Below are 23524 nucleotides of genomic sequence, written 5' to 3'. Positions count from 1 at the left end.
TTCCAGAGGCAGTCCTGTTAGCAATATGATGTCTATTCTTCTAGAAGTTTTCTGTGCAAATATAGGAAACAATGTATCTGCGGTTTTCACATGCACACTTATACTGTTTTGGTTTTTTTTTTAAAGCAGGTTGGTTTTTTCACTGACCTAATGGCTGCCTAGCAGTCGCTTGTACAGATGTACCCAAACTAACCCAGTAGTTCCTCTGTTTATAGTTTTTGTTTGTTTGTTTACTGTTGCCAGTGTGACTAGTGCTTCAGTGGATGTCCTCACACACCTGTCTCAGCGAGTCTTTAAGATAAATTCCTGGCAATGGATGGGTAGGCCACAGCATGTGCCCATTAACATAGTTCTGCTGAACTGTTCACTCCCTTCCCTTCCGAACTTAGTCTTCTTGGTCATCTGTGAGTGCTGTCTCACAGAGTAAATCAGAAGAGGAGGGGCAGGAGCTTCCCTCAGAGAGCTTTAGCCAAAGGTCTGATAGGACACTGTTTGGGACTGCTTCTATTCTGCCACAGTGGTGGTGGGGCAGGCAAGGATTCCAGCTTTCTGCTGAGAAGGTGGCACTTACTTGTAGGGGGGTGCTTCTCTGGGGAGCCACGGCCCTTCTGAGCTTCACTGTCCCAGAGATCCAGGAAGTCTGCGGGTGTCAGGTCAGGTTTAGCCTCCATTGTCTCGGGAGCCCAAGATAGCATGTGCTCCTGACTCCTCCCTCTCAGTCTACATCTCCCCCAGTCCTACTTACAGTATTACATTATGTTATTATATAATATACAATTATATTAATATTATATCAATACATTAATATTACTCATCAGTAATCATTTGTTCCCAGTAAATCTATAATGTGGACTTACATCACATATTGACATGCAGATACTCAGCTAGCCCAACTACTACACATGTGCCTGGCAAAGCTCAGTGGACTGTGTCTCCCTTCAAATTCTACCCTTTTAACCTGCACTCAGCGGGTGGTTAGTTGATGCTTTGTCATCTTTGCTCCTGCCTTTGGCATCACTGGACTCTAGATGTCCTTTGGTTCTAGAACTAGACTTGTTTTCCCTTGTAGTCCCCTTCACTACTCCATAAACTGCTTCTTTTTTTTCAATAGTCAACATGTTTTTATTCTCCAACTGAGTAAGGAGTGGGGGTAAGGAAAGTAGAACACAAGTTAGAGAGATGGAGTAGGTGGTGGGGACCCGAGTTGTTGGTGACGTCACCACAGGTTGGGGCCCTGACCTTAAAATATACATAATAATCCAATAATCTTTGTGTCTATGAAGGCAGGACAAACTTTTCTTAGTTACATTAGACTTAATACCAACTCAAGGATGCTTCTTTAAACCAGAATGTAAGACCTCCTTGGCCTTTTGCAAGGTTTTGGAACTTTCCAGAGTCCTGTATTTTTCTTTGAATTGGTAACACAGGAAGGGAAATTAAGACCTTTGGGTGTTTGGCATGGATTCTATTACCCTTATGATAGTGATAAAGAGGCCTATTTGATAGTCTAGCAAGCCATTGACTCTGGCCTTACAGGCACAATGTTTGTGTTATCCTCTAGGCATAAACAGCCATGTTGCTATCTCTCAAAACAGTTTGAAAAGGTTTCAGGGTATATAAGCATTAAAATGCTATTTGGTTATTTTAATAGTAAGCAAGTTCCTTTAGAAAAATTCTGTGCTGCCCAGAACATGAATGAAACAAAGTCTGCTTAGGGGTGGCTACCGCCAGCAAGAAGGTACATCTTCAGAAGCAATGCCTTGCCCATAATCTGGGGAAGCACTTTGTTAAAATGCTCAGCACGGTCAACATTGCGATGAATCCTGAGCTGCGTGCTGGCCCCAGATGCACTTGAGTAACTGGGGGCAGTGGTCCCTTGACTTCCGGGCCTCTGTTTTCTCCTTGGAAAAAGAATCCTCGGAGGAATCCCATTCCTTGCCCTTCCAGTGTCACAGGGTTATTGTGAAGGTCCGTTGCAGTGATGCATTTTGTTTGTCACAGTTTGTCTGTCGTGTATTTCAGCTATGATCTTATGTTAGTATCACCAGCTGGACTGGAACAAGTATAGATTCTGACTGCTCCAGACCTATTCAATCCGTCCATCTTTGGTGTATCTTAGACAAATTCTACATGTGATCCCAAGGCACCACCCTCACGGAGACCCCCGGTCTCAGAATGTGAACCTTCTTTTGTTCTGTTTATCTCAGAATGTGACCCATTTTTATTCAGTGTCCATTCCCCATTCAAGAACCTACCCACAGTGAAGCAAATGCCTCCCCTCAGAATCCCACCTTCACCTTCTCTGCCTACTTCTTAAGTCACCTGACCCATTCTGACCTTTTCCATTCTAAATTTTTGAAGCATTGGCCTTTATTACCTTTAGGTAATCTCTTTTATCTACCCTACTCTGCAGAGGTCAGAATTATTTTGACCTCTCGGTCTGGCTTGCTCAAGCTCCTGCCTTTAACAGAGAAAATGACCCTTTTCTTCCATCTCTATTTCTAAATTAAACACAACCTTCATGCAACATCTTGCATCCCTATTCTTCCACACATCCTCCAACATTTTTAGAACTAAAAAGAAATTTACTAGTTCTGCTGCAGGTGAAAAATGAAAAGTGGGGATCTGTGGAAATAAAGTGCCTTTCCCAAACCCATGTGAGTATAGCCAGCTAGAGATGGGTTGAAGATCAAAGCTCAAGCCTTTGGATTTTGTTTCTGCATCCTTTATTTTATTTTTTAAAACAATTTTTTTTTTTTTTTTTTTTTGGGAAAGTCAGAGTTATAGAAAGAGGAGAGACAGAGAGTGCCCTTTCGTCTGCTGGTTCACTTTATAGGTGGTTACAACAGCCAGCGCTGGGCCAGGCCAAAGCCAAGAGCTTCATCTGGGTCTCCCATGGGGTGCGGTGGCCCAAACACTTGGGCCATCTTCCACTGCTTTTCCCAGCCCATTAGCAGGAAGCTGGACTGAAAGTGGAGCAGCAGGACACAAACCGGCACCTGTAGGAGATGCTGATGACGCAGGCGGCACCTTTACCTGCTGTGCCAGATCACCGGCCCTTCGTACATCCTTTCTAACCACTGCTTTGCCTCCAGCCTTTGCTGCCTTCTTTTTCCCTGCAGATCAGTCCATTTATTTTTTTCCTGCTGATTCTCAGGAGGAGTGGCAGATCTGGGATCTACTGTGTGCCTGTAACTTTTGGCACCCTCATGCACAGGGCCTCTGTAAGGAGGGGATAATCCCATCACCTGGCTGACTTTCGTATTGCTCTGTGTGCTTGGTTTCTTTCTCTAAATAACAACAAAGATTGGATATCTGTCATATTGGCATCTCCTGCTAGTTCTTGAAGTGTAGTTCCCAACTTGGGGGCCGCAGCGTCACCTGGCAACATTATTAGAACTGCAGATTCCTCGGCCTGCCCAGCCCCGCTGAGTCTGTAAGGCCAGCAGTAGAGCCCCGCAGTCTGCTTTAGCAAGTCCTCCTGTGGTTCCGATGGAAGCTAGAGTCTGAGATGCAAGGCCCGACAGTACTTATGTCTAGATGGCTTATTACAAGCCTAGCTGATGGTAATCCCGTGTTTCAGTCCTCCTTGCATAATTCTTGAGTGAGTGGCACTTTGGTGACAGGCAGTTTGGTCTTGGACTTCTTGTTGTACACTCAGCCTGACAGTACATAGAGATATCCCTGGATTTTTTTTCATTCTCCAAATGAAACCTCACTAATGTTCTAATGAGGATAAAGCCCATTACAGATGATTGCATTAAACGGATTAGTAGGTAAGCAGATAGCCATAGCATGAGGGACACTAACCTCACAGTTCATGTTTTTGAATAGAGAATATAATCTTATTAGGACATTATGTACTATTGAAAGTAACATCAAAAATTTAAAAATTTTACTTTTCTAAAGAAACAGAATTAAAATTTCCTTTTGTTCTCCAGTTAGGTGAATAAGTATAAGTTAATGGAGAACTGGCCAAGTTATAATACACGGACAACTGGTTGATGCTGAAGTCCTTAACCTCTAAGGATGAGAGGTTGGGATTTTGCCATGCACAATCTGCTCTGACAGTTTTGTACACGGCTGTAGCTGTGTCTCAACCTGCCCTGTGTGTTCCAGGTACCGGAGGTGAGCCGCAGATAGAACCTACAGCTTCTGGCTGCGGGTGGTAGCATAATTGTTTTATGCTTTCCAGAAAAGCAGCGGCTCCCCAAAAGGTGAAGTTTAATTTTATTCGAGGCTGGTGCATGCTGAGTCCAAACCTAGGTTTGACTCTGTAATTAGCCTGACAGCTGAAAGACTGAGGGTCGCCAGCGCCTGCGCAGAAGCCCTGCAAGCCCAGTCTCACTGGTGCACTCTGTAGGGTCCAGGAGTCCCAGAGTCTGGACCTGCTGAAGGAATTCTCCTTCCTGCTCCTAGTGATTGGATGTCGTCAGAATTTGGCACTTTGGTACTGAGTGATTTCTGGCTGAGAACTAAACAGAAATAAAATTTCCTGGGTCAGTTTTGTCTTTGACTAGACACAAAAGACTAGTTTCCTTCCTTCCCACCTGGCCTAGCTTCTTCTTCTTTGTGTGTGTGTGTGTGTATGTGTGTGTGTGTGTGTGTCTTTTTTTATTTAATAAATGTGAATTTACAAAGTGCAACTTTTGTATTGTTGTGGCTTCCCCCCACAACCTCCCTCCCTCCCGCAGCCCTCCCTTCTCCCACTCCCTCTCCCATCCTGCCCTTCATCGAGTTTCATTTTCAATTACCTTCATATACTGAAGATCAACTTAGTATATACTAAGCAAGGATTTCAACAGGCTGCACTCACACCACCGCACAAGGTATAGGGTGTTGTTCGACTAGTAGAGTTGTTTTTAAGTTTCATAGTAAAACACATTAAGGACAGAGCTCCTACATGGGGAGCCTGTACCCAGTGACTCCCGTTGTTGATTTAACAATTGCTGGCCTAGCTTCTTTGATTTCTGGTCCACCAGATTAAAATATTCGATTGTCATCCTCATTGTCATCGTCGCTAAGCCTCTCTCCGATGCGAGGCTCCTGTGTTGACCACCCACTGCACGACGGTGTGTTCTGGTCCATGGTGGTGTGCTGTTCTGGGACCTGACACCAGATCCTCACACAGCGCCGCCAGGAGAGGGCAGCTGCCGCCCCTCCCCCTCCACTGCTTGCAGGTAAAGAAAGAGTCCCAGAGAAGGGAAAGTGTCTTTCCCAAGCCTCACGGGCAGAGGGTGGGAGAGGCTGTGAGGGTTAGGCCTGTGCGTCTGCAGTGGGCACCTCGTGGCTCCTGAAGCCACGTAGGGCTGAGTGTCAGGGAGTTATGTGGCCACATCATGTTGGTTTTCCAATTAAATGCCTCCTGTTTACCAGTTTTTCAGAGGGCTTGCATTTTAAGAAACAAGTGACAATTAGGATTTGTATTTTTGAAATTTTACTTTAGAGTAAATTGGGAACTGCTGACAGTATCATACAGCAAATGCTAGAGAATTCCTAGGAGCCGAGCGTCCTCTGCAGAGGGGCGCTTTGCTGTTGGGCGCCTGCTCTGTGCACACCAGTTCTTTCACTGCAGTACCCTCTGGAGGAGGGTGGTGCTGATCCTCATGGGACATAAGAGAAAGCGAGTTAGTGCGGCAGAGGGATTTTCCATACTGGTAACTATTACACTGGCATTCTAACTTGGATGTTTCAGATTCCCGTTGTAAGAAAAACGCTGTGTGTTAGGTACTTTCATACTATCTTATTAATTCTCTTAGTAACTCTCCATAGAACTGTTACTACATTTTTATTTCCACTTTACAGATGAGGAAACTGGGACCAAAAAGTGCTACTTGAGACCTAGACTCCCATTATTGATTCCTGTTTATCATGTTTTTAGGTCCTGTTTATTCCATTTTTAGGTCCCAACAATATGTTATTTATGTCCTAACAATTTAGTGGCTAGTCAAAAAAATACACTTGAATCTTAAAGAGCACAGTTACTTCCTGATAGATGTGTGTATCTTTTGGGAACTGCACAACTTTTCAACCCTTGAAATCAGATCAAACACCAGTCTCATTCCTATTCCATATTGACTGTTCACACGAGTCTTCTGTCACAGCAACTGCCAAAGCTTGCCTCCATAGAGATGTGGTGTCATTAACAGAAATGAGCTCAGAGCCGGAAGTCCATGTGATACTCAGCAGGTGTCGGGCGTCAGCGTGCTCTCCTTGGGCGCTTACCTCAGCCTGCAGCGAATGGAGTGAGGCACTCGAGCTGCTCGGCGCACCGTGTGGGAGCGCAGATTGTGTGTGGCATTGGTAGTAACGTGCTCATGAGTCAAACTCAGGTGTCTGATTCCAGATCTACAATTTTTTTTTTTTATACTTCACTGCACTATTTAATGAAATTAATTTGAACTCAGTGAACTCAGTGTAACATTTTTCAATGTCCTAACAGTGAACAGGGTCTAATTTATGTATTTGCTGTTATGCTTAATTCTATGTTTCTGCGTCTGGCATACAGCAAGTGCCCAATAAGTATTTATTGAAAGAAAGAGACCCCCCCCCCCCAACACACACCCTGGAGACAGGAGTTCATGAAGCCAAATACAGGAGGCATTGGAACCAGAGGAAGGCCATTGCTGTGGAAGCCATGTGTCTTTTGGCTTCTTTCAGATAAGGGTATGTTGTTGTTGTTGTTGTTTTTAAAGATATACTTATTTTGAAAGAGTTACTGAGAGAGAAGAAGAGAGGGAGAGAAATCTTCCATCTGCTGGTTCACTACCCAAATGGCTGCAACGGCCAGGGTTCAGTCAGGTCAAAGCCAGGAGCTTCTTCCAGGGCTCCCACATGGTACAGGGCCTCAAGGACTTGGGCCATCCTCTGCTGTTTTCCCAAGTGCCTTAGCAGGGAGCCAGATCAGAAGTGGAGCAGTTGGGACTTGAACCAGCACCCAAATGGGCTGCTGGTGTCACAGGTGACAGCTTAACCTGCTATGCCACAGTGCTGGCCCTGGGTATGTTGTTTCACACATATTTGGCCCTATGAGTTGGTGTGGCTTAAGTCATTTAATATTTAATAATAGTAAAATTTGGCACTTAAATAATTGAGTACAAAGTTTTATTAGCCAATTTTTTAAAAGATTTATTTATCTATTTGAAAGTCAGAGTTACACAGAGAGAGGAGAGGTAGAGAGAGAGAGAGAGGTCTTCTATCTGCTGGTTCACTCCCCAATTGTTCGCAACAGCCGGAGCTGCACTGATCCAAAGCCAGGAGCCAGGAGCTTCCTCTGGGTTTCCCATGCCGGTGCAGGGGCCCAAGGACTTGGGCCATCTTCTACTGCTTTCCTAGCTCTCATAGCAGAGAGCTGGATCGGAAGTGGAGCAGCTGGGTCTCGAACCGGCGCCCATGTGGGATGCCGGTGCTTCAGGCCAGGGCGTTAGCCTGCTGCACCACAGCACCGGCCCCATATTAGCCAATTCTTGATTCTAGTAGAGACACTCGCCCCTTGGCATTCCACCTTGGTGTTTAAAAACCCTTTTTCTTAAAGTGAAATGTACCACATTGCATTTAAGCCCCAGTGGTTCTGTGTTTCTTGAAACAAGGCCTCAAGCTTGCCCGGGGAGCACACCTTGCAGTCAGCACATGTAAGACCTTGTGTTCACAGATCTTTTAACCTCAGATGGGTCATACCTGGCTTGCTGCCTGAAGGCCTGCGGGGATCGCTGAGTCCCGACGCGAAAGACGTGCGCAGAAACCCAAACTGTCGCTTGATTAGGCACCACTCCTTCCTGTTAAGTACAAAATCAATGTCCAAACACAAGCATGGATGGCACCAAGGTGATGGAAGTGTTAGCTCCAAGATAAACACTTCCCTGTCCTTTGCAGGTACAGAAATGATCCGTCATTTCAGAAACCTAGGTCGTAGCAAAGGCCACTGCCGATGAACAGGCATTGTCTGTGCGCCTGTGTTTTAAGGACCGTGAGTACCAGAAATAAAAACACGTCAGTGAGGCCCGCTCCTCTGCACACCTCCACCCAGGGCCTTTGTTAACGGTGAGCTTTGCGGTGCTCCCTGCTGAAGCAGCGCGGACGCTGCGGGCCGGCTGTGCTACACAGCCGTGCCCTCTGAGCTCCAAGAGGCAGAGCACGCAGCAGGGAGAGAACTGTGGGTAGTAATTTGGGTGTTAAAATATTAACACATTTTTGCATATTTAATGTGGTTTCCTTTTTAAATAGTAGGCAGATTATGGCATACAAGCAGATAGGTTTATGATTTCAAATTAAATTTTAAGCATTAAAAAAATACAAAAGGAACTACTTTGTTAGAAATACCTTCAGCTAATCTAAACAAGAGATGGCTTTATTTTCACTTCTCTCATCACGTGTCAGCTAATTTCCAGTCTGGTGCTATGATCTAACTTGTGAATGCAGCTTCTGGAGTTTTTAGTCTTAAGAAGTCCAGAGCATCCTGCCGTTCATCTGCTTTGCGTAGTCTCTGGACTGACAACAGGCAGTCAGGGAAGGCTTCGCGGTAGAGCTGGTGTTCATTAGCGGGGAAGAACCATCGTGTCCGTCTGCGGTTTGTTGTGTGGTCCATTTTCACCCTTCACTTACCTCTTCCCTTTCTGCTTTCCTCAAAATCACATCCTACTACCCATGAAAGGTTTGTCCTGGGAAAGGAAGCCAGACCCATAATGCTTTTCTCCTTTCTCGGATTTCCCTGCAGGCAAAGATGCCTTTTGATGCCAACAAGCTCTACTGCAGTGAAGTGCTGGCCATCCTGCTGCAGGACAACGACGGTGAGGCCCCTCTCGGTGTCGATGTTCTGTTAGGGCAGGGGCCGGCCTTGTCTCGCATCATGACGGCAGGCTCTCTTGCCTTTGGCATTGCCTGCTTCCTCTCTCGCGCTCTGTGCCGCTTTTGTACTCTGTCAGGCAGTATTGATTTTGTTTGCTGATGTATCAGTGTTAGACGGCTGTAAAATCTGACAGGTAGCTTCATTTTTTTTTTCGTCCTCTATTTTTTCCCTTTTAGAAAACAGGGAATTGCTTGGGGAGCTGGACGGAATCGATGTGCTTCTTCAGCAGTTATCCGTGAGTAATTCCCGCACTTCCTGTCTACCAGCGAGATACATGGGCTGCTTTACATGGTAGGCGGAGCCGGGCATGGCGGGAAGGAGTGAGCCAAGTGATGGAAGCCACTGGAGCGGGTTGGCCAGTTGGAGGTGCCCTGGACGCACATGCTTGGCCTCTTGTCTCGGTCATTTGCCCTTCATGACCAGGTCTCAGTGCGTCCCCGTCATCCAGAAGAGATGAACCTCTTGGGTCAAGAATCCCAAATGACTGTCACTTGACCCACCCCCAAGATTATTGTCCCCCTTTCCTTTCCACGTGCTGTTGATGGAGCCTGTGTTCCAGCATCCAGATCGGCTCGAGGAGACGTGCTCCAGTGCAGAGGAGGCTGGGGAGGCCGGGGCACTGGAGGCTGGAATGAGAAGTGGGAACCTGCTGTGAGCTCCCCGGCAGAAATGCAAATCCAGCCGAGATGTTATTCTGTTGGCATTCCAAAAACACTGTTAAGATTTCTTCTAACAAACCTCATCTGTGTTATTCCAAAAACAGGACTGAAAAATAGATCATTTGGATGAAATCTTAGGAGTGTTGGGAGCGTCTGAGATGTCGGTTTGCATACAGCTTCCGTCTGGGTGCCAGCAGCCGCGATGGCTTGGCCTCCGCCCCAAAAACAGAGCTCTGAAACGTGAACATTTCCAGTTCTGAGAAAGTGCGCAGTCCTCCTCTGCCAGATGATTGATGAGCTCCCAGTCAGCCAGCAGGGGCATGCACGTGCCTTAAAAGTCTTCCTCTCCCCGTGCCGTGTCCCTCTGGCAAAGACCGGGCGTCTGTCTCAAGCCCTCCCGTGACCGAGAGCCCCAGCTGTGCTGGGAAGCAGTGCTATGGCCCTTGTTAGGAAGCGCCCCTGTCCTGGGCATGACTTTCCCTGTGGCATTGTAGCTGCTCTTACAAGGCAAGGAGATCGTATGCGCTGGCAGTGGACAGGGGAGGGCCTTGAGAACAGCAGGCGGAGTTTTCTCTCGCCCTGGGGAATGGGTTCAGGGGCGCTCGTTTCGCTCCCTCAGCTGCTCATGTCCATACAGGAGGTCTCTCTATGCATCTGTGCTCTGTTTCACAGTCACAGGGTTGGGTTGGGTTGGGTTTTTATTTTTTTTAAACCTTGCCTGGAACTGTCAGCCACTCATGAGCCCATTGGTCAATTGAGTGCGTTGGTTTTGGGAGTGAACTGATGCTCATCTACTTGATGCCTGTGAAGCAGAAAGCCCAGTTTCTCCAAAATGGGACCAGCTGCGATTTTGTTAAGTGACCTTCTGTTTGCTCAGGCGTGGGCTTAGAACAGACGGGCTTCGGCCATTGTTGGGTGGCGGCTGTGAAGAGACCCTGACGGCTCTGTGATTTTTGTGCTCTTTGCCTGACAGGTGTTTAAAAGGCACAATCCCAGCACCGCCGAGGAGCAGGAGATGATGGAGAATCTCTTTGATTCGCTCTGCTCCTGCCTGATGCTCAGCTCCAACCGGGAGCGCTTCCTCAAGGGCGAGGGCCTGCAGCTCATGAACCTCATGCTCAGGTGTGTTCCTCCTCGCAGGTAGCCCGAGTTCAGGACAGCCAGCTGGGCTTCTTGATCCCACTGACATCCCCGGATAAGTAGGTGCGGGGGTGTCGCTGCGGCGGTGGGGGTGTGCTCTTTCCTAAAATCAGAGTGGGTGAATGAGAGATGGATTTTGGTCGGCTACGTGCTGTTGATGCGTCCGTTGGTACTACAGCCATTCCCTTGAAGGGCGGCATCTTTTTACTGTGTATCTTAGATGGTTGCTTTTGGGGAAATCTGGCATTAACATCTAAATTTACCCTATGTTGCTGTCTAAATTTAGGTCAGTTTTCTGCAAATACCTTATAGACCTGTCTATGCCATGTTTGCCTATGTTTTTGCTATTGACAACATACTGTCATTCATATTTTTCATTTCTACATTTAGTATGAGTTGTGCATGTGCTGTGTGCCTAGCATAGGAAATATGAAAATGTGCAAGATATTTCCAGAACTTTTGTTTATAGTTCTTTCCTGTATATCTTATTTTTATGCTCTAATTCCTTAAAGAGGATATCATGCTAATTTCACAGTTATTTCACAGAATGCTGAAGTTGGAAGCAAAAGAGAGAGAGGTGGTTTACATAAATAACTTATTTGAGGTATCTGGCTACTGGGGGACTAGCTATGTGTGGATGGGGGTGAGGAAGTAATACCCAGGGAGTGTGGCATAGGATCAAAGGGTAGCTTTTTTGTTGTTGCTTTAGTTGAGAAACACTGGAGCCTATTTGCATACTTAGAAGACACCAATCACCATGGTACTATTCTTTTTTTTTTTTTGTGACAGAGTTAGTGAGAGAGAAAGGTCTTCCTTTTTCCATTGGTTCATCCCCCAAGTGGCCGCTACAGCCAGCGTGCTGTGCTGATCTGAAGCCAGGAGCCAGGTGCTTCTCCTGGTCTCCCATGCAGGTGCAGGGCCCAAGGACCTGGGCCATCCTCCACTGCACTCCCTGGCCACAGCAGAGAGCTGGCCTGGAAGAGGAGCAACCGGGACAGAATCCAGCGCCCCGACCAGGCCTAGAACCCGGGGTGCTGGCGCCGCTAGGCGGAGGATTAGCCTAGTGAGCCGCGGCGTCGGCTGGTACTATTCTTTATGTGACTGAGCTAGAGTCTGCTTTCTTAAATTTTTTATTCGTGTATGACCAAAAACTCTGTTAAACTAAGATACTTCTTTTGGAGTTTTTAAAAATTAATTTGATAGGCATTTACTAATTATAATGAGAAATATTGACGTACAGAACTGCAGTTAAAACACTGGTAAGGTTCTGTGTTAAGTGCTAGGCTAACATAGAAGTAAGTAAGACAGAATTCCTGCTTCATAAAGTGAAAAAGAAAACAAAGCAACCAACAGAGTGCTATCTATCTTCCAAACACAGTGTGTCTCTGGGTGTATCTTCTCTTCTAGTCTTTTCTCCTAGAATTGTTTTCTTGTTTTTAACCCCTTTCTTAGGCTTACTGCACACATGGTCTTCCGTAGTTTCTTTTGAAACTGAACACACTGTCCCCTGCACCATGATGGGTCTCCATGAGGTTTCAGTAGGTGCAAAGCAGACTCCAGGAGACTGTAACTCCTTAGGATCCTTCTCTCGTTGATTTTGAGGTTATTTTTCAGTGTTTTGCTGTTATGACAAAGTCAACAATGACCATTTTTGTGTTCAGGATGACTTTAGGGTTATCATGGAGTATGTGTCTGAAGTGTCTTTAGAAAGGCTTGTGGAGGGCCAGGAGCCCAGTGGATCCTTTCGCTTGTCCAGTGTATGTGAGACCTTGATTTATTGAAGGTCTTCCTTTGAGGAATTTTTTACTTTTTTTAATTTCTTTAAGAGGCAGAGTTACAAACAGGGAGAGACAGAGAGAAAGGTCTTCCAGCTGCTGGTTCACTCCCTAATTGGCCTCCAGGCCGGAGCTGGGCAGATCTGAAGCCAAGAGTCAAGAGCTTCTTCCAGGTCCGCTACGTACGAGGCCTCTGTACGAGGCCCAAGCACTTGGTCCATCTTCTACTGCCTTCTCAGGCCATTAGCAGAGAGCTGGATTGGAAAAGAAGGCAGGACAGGAACCGGCGCCCTAGAGGATGCCAGCACTGCATCGAGGCTTAGACTACTGTGCCACAGTGCCGGCCCCTGAGGAATTGCTTTTAAAACAAATTTCTTTGAAAAGTGCAGAGAAGAGTATGGGAAATTCCTCAGAGGCCTTTCACATTTATCTGATTGTTGCTAGCTTTGCTCTCTTGAGTCTTTTGTTTGTTTAGCTCTTTACACTTCTAATTGCCTGTCCTGTTGTTGAAAAGACCCACCTTCTCTCAAGCAGCAAATAAAGAAGCTGCATGTGGGGTGAGCACTGTGGCACAGCGGGTTAAGCCATCACGTGGGGTGCCTATGTATGCCAATATTGAAGTGCCTGTTTACGTCTTGGGACTCCGCTTCTGATCCAGCTTCCTGCCGATGCATCCTGGGAGGCACAGTTGATGGCTCCAGTGCTTGGGCCCTGCCACCCACATGGGAGATCCAGATAGTGTTTAGAGCTCCTGGCTTGGGCCTGGCCCAGCCTTGCCTGTTTCAAGGAAGTAAACCCGCAAACGGAAGATCTCTTGTCCTCTCTCTTTCTTGCCCTTTCTCTCTTGCTCTGCCTTTCAAACTGATGAAAACTAAATAAATGAACATAAAAGAGGAAGATGTATTTGTCTTCTGACCTTAATACTGCACCCTGCAGGGACTTTTCCCTAAGCCTCTTAAAGGTCTCAACTGCCAGTATCTTTGGATGGTTGAGTGCAAATATGAAGTGATGTATCTTTGCAGCATATGGCTTGGTAATGCGTAGCAGCGGGGAGCAGAATAAATAACCAGAAATATGGATTATTCAAACAGGAACGCTGAGGTTCTGGGCGGCTAATTAAGGAGGAGCACCAAAAGGCCGAGGAGCCGCGCCTCTCCAGGACCCCCCACTTTTCACGTGTGGCTGCTGAAGTTGCTGAAGTCCTTCCTTTGCATTAATTAGCTGTATTAGCAGATTCAGCACTTCCTTTTGTCTCCTCCCCATGTTCTTTGTTCTGTGTTATTTTTCTTCTTCAGACTCCCAAATGTAAAGTTTAATTGGGAGGGAATTTTTTTTTTCCCTACTATATTCACCCTCCTTGATCTTCTGGTAAGAGCCGCCAAGCTGCTGTCTCTCCAGAGTCCAGGTAAGACCAGGAGGCTGCAGCACGAGAAGTTCAGGCGACTTTCTGTGGCCCGTTGCCCCCAGGCATGAAGCCTGACTTTGGTTCAGTCATTTGTCGCTGAGGAGCTGCCCCCGTGGAGGCGTGGCAGCGTCTGCAGGAGGGGACAGTGTGTCCTGGAACTGAGCAAAGCGAGGCTTTCACTTCCTAGCTGTGGGTGTTTGGGAGTCATTTTAATCACTCTGACCCTCCTTCTTTCATCTTATAAAGAAAGATGGTGCAGACGTTTTGAGGGGATTAGACTGTATAAAGTGTCTGGGACATTTCTGCAGCAAGGCAACATTGATGAGATACCTTGTTAGCTTTTTGTGTAAAGTATTAGACTTACGCAGAGATGAGAACGACAGAATTGGTGCCTTCCAGAAGTTCAGAGGCCAGTGGGGGAGGCAGAATTTAACAGCAATGCAATCTGATGCACTGGCTAGTAAGAGCAATGGTTGACTTTGCAGATGTAAACCAGTGAGTTTGTATCATGTCTGATAAGGAAGGTCACCAACAGGAGTCATTTATATACACACAGGCAATCTCTCTCGTACAACAACACACACTGCACTGCCCAGTTTAATATGCTTATCAATTTTATTTAATGTATGTACAATAAAGTGCACCAGTGTAGGCGTACAGCTTTAATTTGGGCTGATGTCCACACCTTTGTCTCCACCGCCTCCGTGAAGATTCAGAACAGCACTGTCCAGGGGAACTGGGAGGCGGACAAGATTTTCTTCTGTGTGGTAGCCACTTTCAAAAGGTTCGGAGGCACAAGTTTACTAATGTGTTTTACTTAACTCACCGTATCAAAAATTCTTTTAACATGTAGTTCATAAGAAAAAATTATTAGTGAACCATTATATTGTTTTATATTCCTCAAAATTCTGTGTGTATTTTACATTGTATCTCAACTTACATGCAAAATGTTTAGATTCTGTGAAATTTACAGTTGGAAAAATGGGTTCCTGTACTTGTTTTCCAATAACTGAATAGAATATCAGTTTTTTTTTTTTTAAATTTATTTATTTGAAAGGCAGAGTTACAGAGAGATGGGGGAGAGACAGAGAGAAAGGTCTTCCATCCACTGGTTCACTCCCCAGATAGCCACAAATGGCCGGAGCTGGGACAATCCAAATCCAGGATTCAAGAGCTTTATCGAGAAGCAGGGGTCTAGTATTTGGGCCATCTTCTGCTGCTTTCCCAGGTGCGTTAGCTGGGAGCTGGATTGGAAGTGGAGTAGCCAGGACTCGAACCAAACCCATATGGGATGATGGCTCTGCAGGCGATCTTTGCCACAGCACCAGCCCCAAAGTACCAGCTTTTAAATTTAATAAATTTGATCAGATTAAGTTGATTCCTGGACTGTGCTAGCCACATTTAGATGCTCAGCACCAGCACCTGGCTGTTTGGTAACTGGACAGTGCACGTTGATGAGGGGCTTTAGGAAGTTCATGGAAAATGGAATGAAAAGCCAAGTTTATTTTGGTGCAAAGAATTTTGAAATCCACACATAGTTTTTTGTAATACACATTTCCACAAACTTTGAGGAGCGTTTTTATCACTGCAGAAAGTTCCCTTGGTCTCCTTTTCCATCAGCTCTCACCTGTGCTCCTAATCTCTGGCTTACCTTTTCATTTTTTTAGCAGTGTCTTTTAAAGAATAAAAGTTTTTCTTTGCTGAAATTCAAATTATGAATCCTTCTTTTATGAATTGTGCTTTTGATATTATGTATAAACTGTTTCCTAACCCAAAGTTTCAAAAAGTTTGTTTTCTTTTTGATGTTTTCATTTTAGGTTTTATGTTCATAGGTTCCATTTTTTAAAGATTTATTTATTAATGTTATGTATTTATTCATTTGAGAGACAGAGTTACAGAGAGGCAGAGGCAGAGAGAGAGAGGTCTTCCATCCACTGGTTCACTCCCCAAATAGCTGCAGTGGCTGGAACTGGGCCCATAAGGAGCCAGGAGCTTATTCCAGGTCTCCCAGATAGATGCAGGGGCCCAAGCACTTGGTGCCTCTTCCGATGCTTTCCCAGGTGCATTAGCAGGGAGCTGGATCAGAAGTAGGGTAGCCAGAGACTGGAATGGCACCCATATGGGATGTCGATGCCTCGGAGGCCACAGCACTTGCCCCCATAGTTTCGTTTTTAAGTGTTGCTATATGGTGGGGAGCGTGAGCTGAAGTGCTTGGTTTATTTACTTATGTGTTGACTTATTTTTGCATTTAGCTGTTCCTTGCTTGCACCAGGTGGTGCAGCGACTGCCCACGTTCCATTCCATTGCTTTTCCACCTTGTCAGAAGTCAGTTGATTGTGTGCATGTGTGTGGGGTTCTGTTTCTCTGTGCTGTGTTCCACCGATTTGTGTGTCTGTCTGCTTGCCAGTGCCATAATGTCTGGATATTTACAGCTCTATAAAGCTAGGAGTCCAGTCCCGAAGTCAGGTAGTCTGAGTCCTCTGACTTTGCTCATATTTTTAGAAAATTGCTAGACTATTTTAGTTCCTTAGTTTTTTTGGTTTTTGTTTGTTTTTGTCTTTCCATATGAATTTTAAAATCAGCCTGTCAATTCCTGCAAAAACTCTGCTTGGAATTTTGATTGGGATTGTACTGACCCTACAGATTATTGTAGGGACAGTGGAGCCTTTGTAGTAGTGAGTCTTCATATCCATGAACATGATCTCTCTCTCCATTTTCTCACGTTCTTGAATCCTTTCATTAGTGTTCTAGTTTTTAGACAGTTTGATATTGTATATTGTTACAGACATTTGTCAACTTCATACAGACTTCCAAGTCGATTAAGTTGTCTTGTATTGTTATACTTCTTTTCCATATCCTCCTCTTCATGTTCTGTTCCTTATGTCTTTCATAATTCCCAATATTACATAATTAAAAATCTCTACTTTTTTCTCCTACTTGTTAACAGTGATTGAATTTCTGTTTTGGAGGGTGGGACAACTTTTTATAGAAAGCCAACTCAAAATTTATTTTTATTAAAGTAATTAACAAAAATTGTGTGTGTGTATATATATATATATATTAAAGATTTATTCATTTATTTGAAAGGCAAAATTATAGAGAAAAGAGACAAAGAGAAATCTTCCATCTGCTGGTTCACTCCCCAGATGGCTGCAGTGGCCAGAGCTGTGCTGATTTGAAGCCAGGAACTTCCTCCAGATCCCCTACATGGGTACAGGGGCCCAAGGGCACTTGTGCCATGTTCCATTGCTTTCCCATGTGCATTAGCAGGGCACTGGATTGGAAGTGGAGCAGCTGGGACTCCAACTGGCACTCATATGGAATGCTTGAACTCCAGGCAACTGATTTACCCACTACACCACAGTACCAGCCCCTAAAATTGTATATAATTATAAGTATACATTTATAAGTTGACTTATCATTTTATTTTTATACTTTTTACCTTCTGAGATTTTTTTTTCCTGCTTTGAGTTCCATTTTTCTACTGTCCAATTATGATGATACCTGTTTTTCATGTTTCTAAGTTAAATGCTTAATGCTTTTAAAAAAATAACTCCCGAACTTTAAAAAAAATTTTGAAGTTTAAGAATTTCCTCTAATATTGTTTAAATTCATCACCTAATTTCAAGTGGTTAGGTATTGTATCCTATCCTATTAGTGGAAAGCATGTATAATATCCACTTTTCTGAATTTGAGATTCTATTTGTTGCCTTGTACACAGCTAGTTTTTGTACTGATTTCCTAGACATTCTATTAGAAGTTGGGTTTCTTGGGTATAAAGTGGTATAAGTGCTAAATTGGTTGTGCAGATATTCATGCATTGAGTTGTCTGTCTCCTCCATGCCCCCTTTCTTGGACTACTTTGTTTGGGATAACTGTAATTGTTTTTTTTTTTAATCCCCCAACAACCATCTTCTGGTTCACTTCCCAAATTCCCTCAACAGCTAGGGCTGGGTCAGACGAGCCAGGAACGCAGAACTGCCTCTGGGTCTCCTAAGTGAGTGACAGGAACTTGGGCCAATCATGTTCTGCCTCTTGGGATGCGTTAGCAGGAAGCCAGATTGGAAGTGGAGTACCTGGGACTAGAACCCATGCTCTGATATGGGATGTGGGCGTCACAAGCAGCAAGTTAACCAGCGGCACCACAATGCCTGCCCCCCTCCACCATTCCTCTGTGAATTTTGTGCTTATTATATTCTGACTTGCTTATTCAGCAAGTAAATGCGAATGACTGCTATCTTAGTGTTGGAGTATATATTTTGTCAATGTTGAATATCCCTCTGTGTTGCTTCGCATAAACTCGTCTTGAATTTTTTGGTAATTTTGTATTTATTGTATTCCTTCTCATCATTTTATCTCTTGCTTTGTGTCGTTTTGTTTTACATAGAACTCTGGTTAAGAGCATATAATCGGCTTTCCTATTGCTTTTCTATTAGTGATTATGTTTCCTCTTTAAAAACAGGCTGATGTCCTATCTGTGAATATCTGAAACGGTCCCGAATCCTTTCAGGATCTGGCCCCTGTGTAATTCTCCCACTGCTACTGCCATCTCTTCTCATTTCCCCTCTAAACCAAAGTGTCTCCCATATTTCATTGATTTTTCTGGGCAACGCAACCTTAGTATTTAGGCTTAAACCTCTCTCTAAACAGCCTTTCACCCCCTTGTCAACTTCTCTAACTGTCCTCACTTCCCCACCCCCCAGCTACAAATTTAAAGATGGGGTTGTCACCTTCTTTGCTTACGTGTATTGGGGCTGTGACCCCTCAACAGCATTGTCCATGTCTCCAGCTGTACCCTAAGACCTGGTCGTCTTTCTGTTTGCATTCCCACTACCTAGCTACATACAGACCTTCAGTTGTTGGCAAATATTCGCTAGAAGAATGAGAAAAATCTGGGAAACATTTTTGCTGTTTAAAATCATTCTTTTTTTTTAAAGATTTATTTATTTATTTGAAAGATAGAGTTACAGGAACAGAGAGATCTTCCATCCACTGGTTCACTCCCCAAATGGCTGTAGTGGCTAGGGGTATACCAGGCTGAAGCCAGGAGCCAGGAGCTTCTTCCAGCTCTCCCACATGGGTGCAGGGGCCCAAACACTTGGGCCATCTTCTACTGCTTCCCCAGGTGCATTAGCAAGGAGCTGGATTGGAAGTGGAGCAACTGGTACTCCAACCAGTGGCCATATGGGATGCTGGTGCTGCAGGCCATGGCTTAACCCGCTACGCTACAGCACTGGCCCCAGAATCATTGCCTTATAGACTTTCTGGCAAATTCCACAGATTGACCCAAACAAAGAGGAGTGACTTATTAAAAGCCACACAGTTGAGAACTCAAATTTCCAGTCCCGTTTTTCTCTGTCATATTTTTTAATACATGAAGGACACTTGTGACCCTTACCCTGAAGCTCACGAGAGGATAACAGAGGTGGCTCTACTATGGGGCTCACTGCCTTAGGCCTGTTCCCTGGCTGGGCTTCAGAGCAGAAGCCAGCACACATGTCCCCACTAGAGTTCATCCCTCCTTGGGCACTTGAACCTCTGGGTTCTCCCGCTCCGTCATCCTGCCAGGTATTGCCGGTTATGATTTAGGTGTTCATTTCTTAGAACCGTCCAACTCAAGTTCAGAGAAATCCTCCGTGCCACTCTGTCGTCCCTAAAGCTCTCCTCTCTGCCCCGACCTCACAGGCCTTTTCCCCTCTAGTTTACCTGTCGCCCAGTGTTAGTTTAGTTGTCAGGTGACTTTTTTTCATTCCTCTGTTCAGTGTCTGGATTTCACAGTGCTTGACAGAATCAATAAGAAAAAAAGCCAGTTTGGGTTTGTTTTCCTCTCCCTGTCAAAGAACAGATGAAGACATCTTGGGAAAGAAGAAAAGGTGGTTGAGGTGGTATTTAAGAGTGAGCCCGCGCTGTGGAAAAGGCGGCAGGTGGCTGTGCGGAGCACAGGACTCGGGGTGGGGGGGCCAGTGTTTCTCATGTGATCACTTAGCATTTTCATAAGGAAAGGAAAGAGGGAAAGTGAGGGGGGAAGGGCAGAGCTGTGGGGCCCCTTAGAAGTGTAATCTTAAGGAGAAAAGAGCCAGGGCCCCTCATGTGGGAAATCCAGGTCCTGGGTGTGTCAGGCAGCTCAGCACCATTTTTCAGTTTCAGTCGAGTTAGGGTGCAGAGAGAGTGTGTGCATGGTCTTTGGAGAAGAGCAAGAGAGTTAAGATATGAATATGAACTAAATGCTAGAGGTCTCCCATTGGCTGGTTTTCTCCCCAGGTGGCTGCAACAGCTGGGGTTGGGCCAGGCCAAAGTCAGGAACCTGTAACTCCATCCAAGTCTTCCATGTGGGTGGCAGGGGCTCAAGGGCTTGGGCCATCTTCTGCTGCTTTCTCAGGCACATCAGCAGGGAGCTGAATCAGAAGTGGAGCAGCCAGGACTTGAACCGGTGCTCCTGTGGGATGCCAGCATCCCAGGCACTGATTTAACCCTTTGTGCCACAATACCAGGCTCTTCGAAGTGGTATCTTGATAGGCAAGGATATTTGAAAGGATAATCAAAGTCACAGCTTATTGGCAGTTGAACAAAGTGATCAGATTCACGGGATCCCATCCACAGAAATGAGTCTAAGATCTAACACCCGAGGTAGCTGATCTAGAATTTGGCAGGGACCGAGGGTGGAGCTCTGACAGTGCCCTCGTCCCCCCTCCATGGAGACGGGTTTGCCAGGTCCACATTCTGGGTTACAGATGTCTCTCTCTGGTAAGGTGGTTGCTGCAAGTTGAAGAGTCCATGAGGTCAGGTTTAATTATAGCCTGTGCTCCAGACCATTTGCTTCTCACCACCACAAAGCACCTTTTAACAGGATGTCCTTGTATCAAAATAGTTCCATGTTTTTAAGAAGCAACAAAGCCAGTGGGAGACAGAAGAATTACATTGTCAGTTTCCCTGAAAATGTTGACATGAGGCTTATTACTTGTGCTGTAAAACTCCGTTCCAGCTGGAAGGAGAAGAGACCGCTGTGATCCCAAGGGATGTGTACAAATACAACTTTGGGTTGTGTAGCAGAAATACAGTGAACCCCTCTTGTTATTAACTGTAAGGGCGAGGACAGGAAGAGAAGGATATACGGCCACTTCCTCTCCAGAAATTGCCCTTTTCTTTTCTTTTTCTTCCTCCCTCCCTCCCTCCCTCCCTTCCTCCCTCTTTCCTCCCTTCTTCCTTTCCTCCCTCCCTCTCTCCCTCCCTCCCTTCCTTCCTTCCTTCTCTGAGGTTTTTCCGTAAGATTTTCCTTAATCGAGAGAAAAGTGTGTCTGACAAAGAAAACCGATAAAACAGCAATGGTATACCATGCGCCATATGAGTCTCCACAGACCCATTTCTGGACAGTGAGCTGTGGCAGGATGCATAGGTAGAAAGGCCAGCCCAGGGAACTCGGGTTTTTATCCTTTGTTTTCTTACCTCCTTCTACATGGGTTCTTTTGGTAGGGGAACACCTCAAGGTCCAAATGGATCACAATTTTATTCTTGTGCTCCTTTATGAGTTTTTCAAGAACTAGAGTTTTCTCTTCTTAAGCTCGTGTCTCTCTGTCTCTCTAAGACTAATTTATTTGAAAGGCAGGAAGAGAGATAGAGAATAGAGAGAGGTCTTTCATCCGTTGGTTCACTCCCCAGATGCTTGTAATAGCCAGGACTCTGCCAGGCTGAAGCCAGGAGCCCGGGACGCCATCCTTTAAGTGTACGAGATAATAGTGCCAGACGCCATCCTTTAAGTGTACGAGATAATAGTGCCAGTCTTTGAGAAGTCAGCTGCGTTTCCTGATATGGCTGTTCACAGCTTACGTCCCAAGGTGCACACACAGATCTTGCTTGTTGTTGTTTGTCCAAAAACAGACATTTCCTATTCCCCTAAGCAGAATATTACTGTTCTCTCTTAGATGGATAATGATAGTTTGCACCTGTTCTCTCAGAACCAGAAAAACGTTTCAGAAGCGCAGTGTAATCCTTCCAACAGCCCTCCAGGCTGACGTTACCACTTCACAACTGGGGAAGTGCTGTGTCAGAGAAGGCAGAGGAACTGAATCAAGATTCCCTGGCAGGAACGGTGTCGGACCTGTCTGACACCTTCTGTCACACTCGCCAGCTATTCATCTTTCCACCGTTGTTAAACTGCACGTATTCAAGAATTTGATTTGATCAGGGTTTTGCAATATAGAGAGACCTGTTGTGTCCTCACCACCAGCATGAAATTAAACACACCTACGGTAGAGAGCCTCACCGTAATCAACTTCCATTTCTCCCTCCTGGGTTTTTGTGCAACATATTGTCATACATTTTGCTTTAACTTATGTCATAAATCCCTTTCTATTTGTTTGTTCTTTTGTTTATTATCTTTTTTTTAAAAGATTTATTTATTTATTTGAAAGGCAGAGTTACAGAGAGGCAGAGGCAGAGAGAGAGATTGAGAAAGAGAGGGGGTGGGTCTTCCATCCACTGGTTCACTCCCCAGATGGCCCAATGGCTGGAACTGTGCCGATCTGAAGCCAGGAGCTTCTTCCAGGTCTCCCATGGGTGCAGGGGCCCAAGGACTTGGGCCATCTTCTACTGCTTTCCCAGGCCACAGCAGAGAGCTGGATCAGAAGTGGAACAGCCAGGACCCAAAGCGGCACTACAGATAGCAACCTAACCCACTACACCACAATACTGGCCCCTAAATTATTATCTTTTAAAGAGAGTTAAAAATAGGAAAACTAATCCCTTTTTTAAAAGATGGATTTATTTTAAAAGCAGAGTTATAGAGATCAAGGAAGAGACAGATTTTCCATCCACTGGTTGATTCCCTGGAACTCTATCAGGGTCTCTCATGTTGGTGGCAAGGGTCCCAGCACTGGGACCATCTTCAGCTGCTTTCCCAGGTACTTTATCAGGGAACTGGACTGGAAGCAGAGCAGTTAAGACTTGAACCAGTGCTCTGATATGGGACGCCAGGGTCACCAGCAGAGGCCTAACCCGCTGCACCACACCCCATCCCAGAAAGCTGTCTTTTATATGTACCGCATATTTGCTGCTGCAAATACTCTTCATTCCTTTGTTCAGATTCATATTGCCATCTGGTATCAGTTTCTTGTGCCCAAATGACTTCTTTTTTTTAAGATTTTATCCATTTATTTGAGTGGTAGAGTTACAGAGAGAGGCAGAGAGAGAGAGAGAAGTCTTCCATCCACTGGTTTGCCCCCAAGATGGCCTCAACAGCTGGAGCTGAGCCGATCCAAAGTCAGCAGCCAGGAGCTTCTTCCAGGTCTCCCACACGGGTGCAGGGGCCCAGGCACTTGGGCCATCTTCTACTGCTTTCCCAGGCCATGGCAGAGAGCTGGATTGGAAGAGGAGCAGCCGGGACTAGAACCAGTGCCCATGTGGGATTCCAGTGCTGCAGGCAGAGGCTTAGCCCACTACACTACAGCGCTGGCCCACCGGATGACTTCTGTTAACATCTGTAGTGCTAGCCTGTTGGTGATGACTTCCATCAGCCTTTGCCTGTCTGAAACAGTATTTGCCTTCATCTTGCAAGGTATTTTCATCAGATCCATAGCATGTTAGGTTGACAAGTCATTTGTTTTCTTTCACTACTCTATTGTTCCACTGCCTTCTGGCTTACTTGGTTTTCAACAAGTCTGTCACCATTTTCTTTTATAAAAAAGCTTTATCAATTTATTTTGAA

The 23524-nt window shown here is 45.4% G+C and overlaps 1 protein-coding gene across 1 annotated transcript in view; it reads left to right on the top strand.

Moving 5' to 3' along the window:
- CTNNBL1 (catenin beta like 1) overlaps positions 1–23524 on the top strand; it is a 170546-nt gene that overhangs the window by 78282 nt on the left and 68740 nt on the right. The window contains exons 8-10 of the mRNA XM_070051853.1: positions 8714–8786; positions 9022–9080; positions 10478–10626. Coding sequence (XP_069907954.1) covers positions 8714–8786; positions 9022–9080; positions 10478–10626 — 281 coding nt within the window. The remainder of the gene's footprint in view (positions 1–8713; positions 8787–9021; positions 9081–10477; positions 10627–23524) is intronic.

The sequence above is a fragment of the Oryctolagus cuniculus genome, chromosome 11, assembly GCF_964237555.1.
Source record: "Oryctolagus cuniculus chromosome 11, mOryCun1.1, whole genome shotgun sequence".
Classification (NCBI taxonomy): Eukaryota; Metazoa; Chordata; class Mammalia; order Lagomorpha; family Leporidae; genus Oryctolagus; species Oryctolagus cuniculus.
The sequence above is the reverse complement of the archived record's forward strand: the minus strand, read 5'-3'. Positions and strand labels throughout refer to the sequence as shown.